This window comes from Pseudophryne corroboree, chromosome 7, assembly GCF_028390025.1.
Source record: "Pseudophryne corroboree isolate aPseCor3 chromosome 7, aPseCor3.hap2, whole genome shotgun sequence".
Taxonomy (NCBI): domain Eukaryota; kingdom Metazoa; phylum Chordata; class Amphibia; order Anura; family Myobatrachidae; genus Pseudophryne; species Pseudophryne corroboree.
In genome coordinates this window covers 34,332,986-34,344,651 of record NC_086450.1, presented here as the reverse complement: position 1 = coordinate 34,344,651, position 11,666 = coordinate 34,332,986, and the positions used below count along the sequence as shown (strand labels likewise).

The following is an 11,666-nucleotide window of genomic DNA, read 5'->3' as shown; positions in this document are numbered from 1 at the left end:
CTGTCTATGGCTATAGTTACACCCTTTATCAAATTACCCATCTGATCAACACAGAAACTGTGTATTCTCTACATGTTTATAGTATGATGTCCAGCACTTTCTTCAAGTGTTTGTCAGGTTTTGTGGCAGTGAATTTAATATGTTCCCTAGTCTATCTGTACAGAAATGTACAGAGCTGAGATGATTCACATTTAACAGCAAGGAAAATAACTCTCCCTAAAGTAGAGATGCCAGATCAGTAAATCAATAGAACTACGCAGTAAATGGTGCAAAAGGTCGCGTACAAAACAACAAATGAAGTCTGTGCCAAGAAATCCCTATCAATATGCTTCATACAATGTACTGCTTACATTACAGAAGGTTCTGCATCCATCGATGATCGGTCTGTATCCAGTGCAACGGCACAGGTTACCTAATGGAATGGACACAAAATGTAAAGTCCAGTGTTTAACGGTGGAAATAAATCCTGTTTAATCAAACACAGATTAAGGGCCACATGAACCTGGGACTGAAAATGAGCAAGGGTCTATTGTGAGGAGCGAAGGTGTGGCCAGTGCTGTGAGGGTGTGGCCACGACCGGGCCCAGCAGGGTCATTTCCATTGGACATCAGTGCGCATCCCCCCATTCTCACACCTACCCGCACTGCTCCCATGAGACCAGGACATTTATCATTTTCTCCATATAATGTTATTACAGTTCTCCTGTCTGTTAGTTCCTGCAAATGTGTCTTTTTTTTCTTCTTACAGCGTACTTCCACCCCACTGTGTGCTATTCCTATAACGTTTACCCCCACTGATTGCACACCCTGCCAGCAGCAACCTACGCAGTGCGTCCCAGATGGCTGCCTCGGATGGTTCCTTCATGGGCAGGGTGTACTTCATATGGATCTTCCCGTGCAGGGTATAGCATACTACTACACACGTGTCAGCTTTCCCTTTGTATGGCTCATCTCCCACAGTGTAACCATCGTAGTGCGTCCAACATGGCTGCCTCATCTGGTGCGCTTGTGGATGGGATGAAAAATACATGGACCTGACGGTTTTTGTTGGGACCTTACTTTGAGCGTTAGTAAGCTGCAATCACCCCCATTTTGTGTAATCTCTTCTGGGGGTAGACTATTTCACCCAGGGTAATCCTACGCAGTGCGCTCAAGATGGAAGATATTACTCAAAATGTCTGCACCAATTATTACTATCAGCCCCAATGACTCCCTAATTGTGTATAAGAAGATAGTTGCATTATTTGTGAGGAAAATCAACATACAATTTTAATACATATGATTAATGGCCGACCGTGTGGCCAACTGGGCGACTGTTCATCATCATTTTTATGTGGAGGTCCAGAATTGTAGTCCCACCCGCCTAACATTTTACCTTACGCTGCTTATACTCTCTGGGGGGAATTAAATTGATTTGGGTGCTGCTGTAAATATTGGGCACCCACCGCAGCACTCACCCCCCAAACGAAAGCAACAATTGAATTGATCCGACGGGTGCCATCTAGTGGCAGCCATGGGGAAAACAATTTAATCGCCGCCCTATATGTTAAATCAAGAGTCTTTCCAGAACAAAAGTGCATAGCTTTCATTGTAAACAATCAGGGGAGAGATAAAAGCTGATCCGATCGCTCGCTGCAGTTCTTCGCATTGCAGCGATCAGGTCAGAACTGTGCATGCACCGGCGCCGCAGTGCGCCGGCGCATGGCTGACAGCCAACAGCTGTCATTGCCTAGCGATCGCCTCTACCTGATTGACAGGTGGAGGAGGTTGCTGGGCGGGAGGGGGAGGCACAGCGGCGTTTTGTGGGCACGGTACTGCCAACGCAGGCATGGCCGGACTGTGTGGGGGTCGGGCCGCAGGGGCTGCATGACGACCGCTGCGACCCTGGTATCGACGAGTAACTCCCGGCCAACCGAAGGAGCTGTGCTGGCCGGGAGTTACTCTTCAAGTACAAAAGCATCGCTGCCGGGCGATGCTTTTGTACTTGTGCGGGGAAAGGGGGGGGGGGGGGGGGGGGCGGATAGACATGCGGGGCAGACTAGCCCTGTGCTGGGCGTCCCCCCGCATGTCAGTGTAAGTGATCGTAGCTGTGCTAAATTTAGCACTGCTACGATCAGGTGGGTCGGAATGACCCCCAAAGTACCGACCAATCGCTTCTATCATTTTTCAAACCCATATACAACAAACAAGGTAGCAGCGCTTTGCAATCAATAATATAATCATAAATCTATTTAAAATGTAGTGGAGCTGATTAAGGAACGTGGAGATGAATGGATTGAAGGTGGAAAAAAATATTTAATAATTAAAAATGGAAATACATACAATGTATTAGATTAACATTTAAAATGTAAAAATTAAGAAACATGCAGAATCACCATGGGGCTGCTCTAATAATGAAGTCCGTTCCTTATTTTACGTGGACTGCAGATGAATTCGAAATGAGAAAGGTAAATAAGGGCTGATGGCACAGTCCTGATAGCGATATTACCACAGTGTTTGCCGCTGGAGGAAGGGGTCCCCTGGATAGTGTCCCATTATGTGGGTGGAATCGTTGGGATACTGTATCCTCACCAGGTTGCGGAGTCCTCAATGCTGGGTGGATAAGCAAATATCACCAACAGATAGGGCTGTTTCGCCCAAGCATCTGCAAATCTTTGTAGGAGTCCACTAAAGGTCCGGATATGGCACAGGCAGCTTCCAATAGATGAAGGGCGATCTGGAGTAAACACCTGACGCGTTTCGCTGCAGAACCTGCAGCTTTTTCAAAGATTTGCAGATGCTTGGGCGAACAGCCCTATGTATTGGTGATATTTTCTTATCCACCCAGCATTGAGGACTCCGCAACCTTGTGAGGATACAGGATCCCAACAATTCCACCCACATAAAGGGACACTATCCAGGGGACCCCTTCCTCCAGCGGCAAACACTGTGGTAATATCGCTATCAGGACTGTGCCATCAGCCCTTATTTACCTTTCTCATTTCGTATTCATCTGCAGTCCACGTAAAATTAGGAACGGACTTCATTATTAGAGCAGTCCCATGGTGATTCTGCATATTTCTTAATTTTTCAATTTTACATTTTAATCTAATACATTGTATGTATTTCCATTTTTTATTATTAAATAATTATTTTCCACCTTCAATCCATTCATCTCCACGTGCCTTAATCAGCTCCACTACATTTTAAATAGATTTATGATTATATTATTGATTGCAAAGCGCTGCTACCTTGTATGTTGTATATAGTTTTCAGTGTGTACAGGTTTGACTAGACCTGTTTTATAGCATCTGCTGAAATTAGAACACCAGCCCACTTTGTGCCTGATTTTAACCTTGGTTAAAATCTCCATATTTCAAACCCAGCCTGTAACGTGGCAGTTAGGAGCTGATTGGCTGCTACTTTATCATCCCCTGAAGAACTACAGAATGACATTGACAGTTTTATTTTTCTTTCTAGAATGGATAGAGTCTAGTTACAGTCAAGGGACACAAAGTGATTGGCTTCGGCACGGAGTGGCCAATGTGAAACCATTACATCAATCAGGCACATTAGAGACAATACCTATTTCACATTTCCTTTTCCTCAAGCCTAGGGATGACGGATTATTATTCTCCTCATACAGGAAGCTGCCTGTGCGGCATTCCTGACCCAGAGAGAGATTCCGTACCCCTATAATAACTCTGTCCTCAGTTACAATACAACTCATGTTCACGCAGTTCCCATACCTCCCAATGCGTCGTGTATCTGCTGCATGGTGGGTTCCGGATGGTTCCTCAGCAGTGAGTACATGGACATCACCATTCCAGGTGTACAGAACCCGCACTGAGACCCGTGAGCTTTTGCGATCCTTTCCTGCAGGAAGCAATAATGTTATGACGACAATTGCTGTATAAGCAGGAATACGCGGGAGTAAATGTAATAGGGGGCGAGGTATGTAAAGTGGCGCAATCCCGGCATATTTCAGGCAACTTTTCAGACACTATGGGGGAGAATTCAATTGTTATCACTCCCTATCTACCATCTAAAGTGACAGGAGATCGCAGGGGGCGATATTCAATTGATGCCTCTTTATGCTTCATCGCGACCATTAGCGCCAGGCTTAGCAGCGTAAAAAGTGGCTAAACCCGACTAAAATAATGGGCGCGATCGAGAAAGGTGTCGTTTGGGTAGACAACGGATCACTTTTCACATATTTCAGCTCGCCACCCCCCCGGCAGGTGCGAGCTGAAATGTAGATGCCGAACGGACCTACATTAGAATAGCTCAGTTCAAAGCCATCTAGTGGCTGCTGGCGGGATAAACATTTGAATTTCGCCCCATGGGCCTAATTCAGACCTGATCACTCCTCTGCGAATTTGCAGAGGTTTGTAATCAAATAGTCGCCGCTCAGACAGAGTGAATACCCGGCCAGCGCAAGTCTGCATACGCCTTGCGAAAATCTCTGCGAATGCTGGTCAGCTGCAAATACGTTCGCAACTCACTCACCATCGAATGAGTTTTCCAGTCTGTGCAGTCTGTGCGTAGCCCAGGACTTACTCCTACAGTGCAATAGAATCAGGCCTGATCGGGCCCCATATGTAATAGAATGCAACTACAGCCAAACGCGCCAAAATTGTTCCTCAATCTTGCAACAACGCAAATTGCCCTCCAGGGTATTTTTCACAACCCCCCCCCCCAAACAAAACGTGAGACTGTGACTGTACGTTCGCTTCAGGCTACAAACTCTCCCCCCCACCACCACCCCCCATCCGCTAAGCTGTACCCAGGAGGGGGGGAGAGGGTACAAATTACCCGGGCCCAGGTCTGATGGAGGGGCCCAGTGAGGGTCCAGTAGAGGCCCAGGCCACCTCCCTCTTACCTAGCAGCAGCAGCTGCAGCTCTTCTCCTCAGCCCAGCACACGCCGCTGTGTACTGGACTGCAGTGTGGCCATGGAGGTGCTTAAAATACAATTTTTTTCAGTATTTTTTTCTAAGGGTACATGACCACACCTCCTGTGATTAGGCCACGCCCCTTGAAAAGTACCTGGGCCCACCCTGGCTCTCGACTGCCCTGCGCAGGATCGGTAAATGGTAAATGGTGAGCCCCGGTCATCTCATCCTGTGCTCCTGCTATGACCCCGGTCACCTGATCCACGCAGTAAACGGGGATGCGAATCCTCCTCCACTTGTCCATACATTCCAACTATACTATAATAATGTGAAAAGGGAGTGAAAACGCGTTTTCACATTATTTTAGTAAAACTAATATTGATAAATATGCACATAAGTCAATGCTGGAGAGAGTGTTAAATAAATCTACTTTCAAACGCTACATCAGAACTGGTATCATTATCTAATATTAAATATTGAGCATTGCAGCTGCTGCAATTTGGTGGAAAGACTGGTTAGCTATTTCCCCTTCATTGCGCGCCTCTTATGTAACCCTTACCTAGCCGAATTATCCTCTCCATCTGTTGTTACACAATCATGCCTTTAGTAAAGCTTGGTCACATACCAGAGTTTAGTAAAAGAATTCAGAACAGTACGGCAAACAAATAAGACCGATAACACTGCTGGCACCTACACCCAATGTCAGGAATGTATGAAGACTTAGGGGGACATTTACTAAGCAGTGATAAGAGCGGAGAAGTGAGCCAGTGGAGAAATTTCACCATCAACCAATCAGCAGCTCTGTATCATTTTATAGTATGGAAATTATCGATGCTACTTCAGTGCTGATTGGTTGCCATGGGCAACTTCTCCACTGGCTCATTTCTCCGCTCTTATCACTGCTTAGTAAATGTCCCCCTAAATCAATACTCGTCCTACAGAAGAGTCCAAAATTGTGTTTTGTTTTTTATTTTTATTACACAACATTGCCCACATGGAGCCGGTATCCGGACTCCAGGTCGACACCAATTAGGTTGACACCAATTGGTCGACACACCTTGGGTCGAAACCAGAAATAGGTCAACACGGACAAAAGATCGACATGAACAAGGTCAACATGGAAAAAGGTCGACATGAGTCTAAAAAAAAAATATTTAATTGTTTGAACTTTTTCATACTGTACGATCCACATGGACTACCCATGGAGGATGTCTCGGCGGTGTGTACGGGTCCGGAATGCGCATGCGCTGCAGCCGCACTGCGCATGCGTGACGTTGCCCGGCGACAGGGGTCACCGGGTTACGGCGCGTCCTACAAAGAAAGCGGTTGCAGAGCCGACCGCAAAAAGATTAACAGAAAGAAGACGTTCCTGGGCGGATCCAGACCGTTGGCTGCCGTTTTCGGGGAGTGGTAAGGAAAACGCAGGCATGTCCAGGAGAACGGAGGGCGGATGTCTGACGTCAAAGCCGGCCCCAGCATCGCAGAGATCGTCGCACAGGGTAAGTAAGTCCAGGTCTGGTCTTGTTTTGTGTGAAACTCTTTTAGCATAGCAGGTCTGCACAAGCGATCGCCGCCCTGCTAAGCTAAAATACACTCCCCATAGGCGTGGACTCAGTGGCGGAACCAGCGAGCGGTGGGCCCATGTGCGACAAAATGGCTTGGCCCCCCCCCCCCGTTACACATAACGGCAGACAGCGTGCCCTTTTTACACATAGCGGCAGACAGCGTACACTTTTTTCACATAACGGCAGACAGCGTGCCCTTGTTACACATTACGGCAGGCAGATTCCCCCTTTTTACACATTGCGGCAGACAGCGTGTCCTTGTTACACATAGCGGCAGGCAGATTCCCCCTTTTTACACATTGCTGCAAGCAGATTCCCCCTTTTTACACATAGCGGCAGGCAGATTCCCCATTTTTACACATTGCGGCAGGCAGATTCCCCATTTTTACACATTGCGGCAGGCAGATTCCCCCTTTTTACACATTGCGGCAGGCAGATTCCCCGTTTTTACACATTACGGCAGGCAGATTCCCCATTTTTACACATAGCGGCAGGCAGATTCCCCGTTTTTACACATTACGGCAGGCAGATTCCCCATTTTTACACATTACGGCAGGCAGATTCCCCATTTTTACACATTGCGGCAGGCAGATTCCCCGTTTTTACACATTGCGGCAGGCAGATTCCCCATTTTTACACATTGCGGCAGGCAGATTCACCATTTTTACACATTGCGGCAGGCAGATTCACCATTTTTACTCATTGCGGCAGGCAGATTCCCCGTTTTTACACATTGCTGCAGACAGTCCCCCTTTTTTGTAGGAAAGAAAGAAAAAGAGAAAGAGGAAAGACAGAAAGAAGAATTATACTTACCCTCTCCGCTGGCTCAGGCTCCTCGGTGCAGCGTCAGACGATTCCCGGGCAGTAGAGAATGAGGAGGAGGGAGGTGGAGGAGGGAGCCGCAGCAGCGCTGTGTTATTGGTGGAGGCGCTGCTGCTGCTGCCCCTCTGCTTCACTATAGGCTGTTCTCGGAAGACAGCCTATAGTGAAGCAGAGGGGCAGCAGCAGCAGCGCCTCCACCAGTAACAAAGCGCTGCTGCGGCTCCCTCCTCCACCTCCCTCCTCCTCCTTCCCCCGTCCGTGCCGCTGCTCCTCTCCCCTGTGGGCGGCTGTGCGCTGCGGGCAGCGGTTGCCCGCAGCGCACAGCGGCATGTAATGAGTCAATTTGACTCATTACATGCTTGGGCCCCTGGACAGAGGCGGGCCCCAGTGCAACGCACTGCTTGCACTGGCGGTAGTTCCGCCTCTGCGTGGACTAGTTGATCGCAGCAGCAGCAAAAAGTTGCTGGGTGCGATCAACTCGGAATGACCACCTCTGTTCACGTGTCATCAGTAAAGGTTTACTGATCAGCTTCCATACAGTTCTACTGCACTACAGAGGCATAGCTGGATTTTGCAAACGAGCCAAGCCACATATTGGCAGCAAGTAACGAGTGTCCTTAAAGTGAAGGTTAAATTTGGGCTGTGGCTGCCAAGTTAATAGCTTGCAGTTCATTTGGTTTGGAAAATATTGTCTTTTACAGGAGGACTACAGATCCCAGCAAGCCTCCACTGCATGCTGGTACTTGGAGAACCACAAGTACCAGCATGCAGGGCATTAAGGGCCCACTGGTACTTATACTCCCCTTGTAAAATAAATATTAAAATAAAGACATGACACAGTGTGAAAATAACAGTTTAATACACACACTCACACACTCCTTTAGAGGCAGGGCTGCAGCACAGTCCAAAATTCAATAACAGATATTCACACCAACTGCCACCCCAAACACTGCAAAACATCGCCTTCCGGGGCTCACTGGCAGTGGGTGTGGCTCCCCTGTTTGCATCAGACGAGTATTGAGGATACTGGTAAATGAGATTCAGATTTGCTTGGCATAGAAATCTGCATTAAACACAGGGCCGTAGAGAAATTGATGAGGCCCCAGTACTGGGGGGCATGGCCAAAATCCGGGAGGTGTGTCACAGGGGCGGTTTAAGAGAGGAGGCTCCTGCAGGCCCTCTACTCTCACAGATAAGAACCGCTTGGCCCATCTAGTCAGCCAATGGTGCCCGTGCATAATTCCTGGGGTGTTTTGTTCATATGTTTGTAAATCCAATCATAAGGACACAGAGACATGTGAGTTCACTGCTGTGCTGTTTATTCCCTCACCAACTCCCGGCACACTGCACACTGGACCACCCACTTCCCAGCATCCCCCTTGTCCCAGGGACCATCACTGAAGACCCAGACCAACACACATCAGTAAGGGAGCGTCTACAAATATCAAGCATTCTAATACACTAACATCACATCCTCTTTTCTTTAAAGATAAGCCCTGTACGCTTCAATGCAACAATTAACAACATCATATTAAGAACATCATCTAACACGTTTCAATGAGTCTCTCAGGTCTGCGTATTTCCCTTTTGGGTCTTTCATACACAGTCTGTGTTTCATCTACCATGTTGGACCTTCCTAGAATCGTGGTTTGTTCACCATTATGAGGTACATCATACATGTCAGATGAAGGGTATTCTTCAGTCATGTTGTCTTCATTATGGTTAGGTTGAGATCTTAAATCCACCCAATTTCTTCTTACTTCCGTTCCATGCTCTGTACGTATAGTATAAGATCTTGGTGCTACTTGTGCTTGCACAATACCTTTCTGCACCCAAATACCTTTCTCGTGATCTCTGAGACGGACTTGGTCACCCGATTTTAGATCAGATAAGCTTTTTGTACGCCTGTCATGGAACAGTTTCTGTTTCTCCTGTTGACATTCCTTACTCAGTCTGACCAACGCTGAGTTATGTGTATTAAGCAGTTCATCATGTATCGGGAGATTTTCTCTAATCTTCCTTCCCATCAGCATTTGTGCAGGAGAAAGTCCATTCTGTAAAGGTGTACTGCAGTAGATTAAAAGACTTTTGTAGAAATCTTCTTTACCTTCTTGAGCTTTTTTCATGAGACTCTTTACAGTTTTTACTGAACTTTCCACCAACTCATTTGAGTGTGGATAGTGGGGACTTGACGTAGTATGGACAAATTCCCACTCATCAGCAAATTGTCTAAATTCAGCACTGGAAAACTGAGGACCATTGTCAGTGAACACTTCCATAGGAACACCATGCCTTGCAAAGATTGACTTCATGCAATTGATTACGGCTTTACTAGTAGTTTTTGCAGATCTACACATAGTCACTGCCTTGTCTAGTGTTAGGTCTTGCTCTCTCAGCAGTCTCTCTCTGAGTTCATTATCAGGTATTCCACAGACAATACAATCTCTAATCAGTGAATCCTTTAAATCACCAAACTCATAGGTTTTACTGAGTGATTGCAGCTCTGTAACATACTGATCAAATCCATCTACAGACTTCTGATCACATGTGAAAAACTTATATCTTTCATATGTCACATTTTTCCTTGGCACAAAGTAACCTTCAAACTTTTGCATTATAGAAGAAAGCACCATATTCTGCCCCTCAGCAAACTGAAAACTATTATAAATGTCCAGCACATCCTCTCCTATCACATGGAGGAAAATGGATGCCTTCGTTTTGTCAGCCTCTGTATCAGCTCCACATGCAGCAAGATATATATTAAACCTTTGCTTAAATCTTTTCCAGTGTTCAGACAAGTTACCAGACATCAGCATGCCGGTTGGAGGAGCTAGTTTATCCATGGTTACTCACTGTTTGAAGAGAGGAGCACACGGCAGGCTTTGCAGACACTGAGTATCACAGCCTTACAGACTTCTGCAAGATTCTTTCACACTCTGAGAGCACTAGCAGTCCAAGTTACACTTCTTCTGACACCATGTTTTGTTCATATGTTTGTAAATTCAGTCATAGGGACACAGAGACATGTGAGTTCACTGCTGTGCTGTTTATTCCCTCACCAACTCCCGGGACACTGCACACTGGACCACCCACTTCCCAGCATCCCCCTGGTCCCAGGGACCATCACTGAAGACCCAGGCCCACACACATCAGTAAGGGAGCGTCTACAAATATTAAGCACTCTAATACACTAACATAACATGGGGGGCCTTCTCTACTCCACATGCGCAAATCATTGGTAAATGGCCACCGTGACACTTTCCCTGTGGTTTCTGCTGGTCTGCGGCACTGGGACGCGGGACTCCGGAGATGGCGGATAGGTAAGTATAGCTATATATGGGTGCACCCCTACACCCAAGGGCCTGTGTGCACTGCACACCATGCACCCAATACAGATACTCCATTGGTGTGTAACCATGAAGCAGCCCCACGAGCTGTCCTCCTCAGCAGCTGACCTGGGCCTACTCTGGGCCAGGGTATCAGTGCCCACTCCACCCAATCTCTCAGTCCCCCTGATTATTATTTATTATTAGCAGTTTCTTATATAGCGCAGCATATTCCGTTGCACTTTACGATTAGAACAACAGTTATAAAACAAAACTAGGCAAAGACACAGACAGACATAGAGGTAGGAAGACCCTGCTCGCAAGCTTACAATCTAGAGGGAAATAGGCATTGATACACAAGGATAGATGCTACCTATTACATAATGGTTCCCCAGATTGGTAGGTTCTTAATGGGTTGTATGATATGATCACCCAGCAATGTTGGAAGACAAAATGTGAGTTTATGTGGACTGTACAGAGAGGATGTAACTGGATAGGGAAGCATTGAAGGTTATGTGGGTGGGTCTGGAATTTGGTAGGCTTGTCTGAAGAGATGGGTTTTCAGGGAACGTTTAAAGGTTTGGAGACTAGAGGAGAGTCTTATTGGGGGTCATTCCGAGTTGATCGCTAGCTGAAAATGTTTGCAGCGCAGCGATGATGCAAAAAAAGGCACTTCTGCGCATGCATATGCGGCGCAATGCGCACGCGCGACATACTTTCACAACGGCCAATGTAGTTTTACAGAAGGTCTAGCGAAGCTTTTCAGTCGCACTGCTGGACGCAGAGTGATTGACATGAAGTGGGCGTTTCTGAGTGTCAACTGACCGTATTCAGGGAGTGTTCGAAAAAACACAGGCGTGCCAGGAAAAACGCAGGCGTGGCTGGCCGAACGCAGGGCATGTTTGTGACGTCAAAACAGGAACTGAACAGTCTGAAGTGATCGCAAGCGCTGAGTAGGCCTGAAGCTACTCTGAAACTGCACAAAATTATTTTGTAGCCGCTGTGCGATCCTTTCGTTTGCACTTCTGCTAAGCTAAAATACACTCCCAGTGGGAGGCGGCATAGCGTTTGCACGGCTGCTA

General features: G+C 47.0%; 1 protein-coding gene across 1 annotated transcript in view; it reads right to left on the bottom strand.

Moving 5' to 3' along the window:
• The window catches only part of LOC134944339 (aldehyde oxidase-like), a 145,370-nt gene that overhangs the window by 119,044 nt on the left and 14,660 nt on the right, over positions 1 to 11,666 (bottom strand). Inside the window, exons 5-6 of the mRNA XM_063932921.1 lie at positions 3,728 to 3,854; positions 351 to 412 (exon numbers count right to left, since the gene is read on the bottom strand). Coding sequence (XP_063788991.1) covers positions 351 to 412; positions 3,728 to 3,854 — 189 coding nt within the window. The remainder of the gene's footprint in view (positions 1 to 350; positions 413 to 3,727; positions 3,855 to 11,666) is intronic.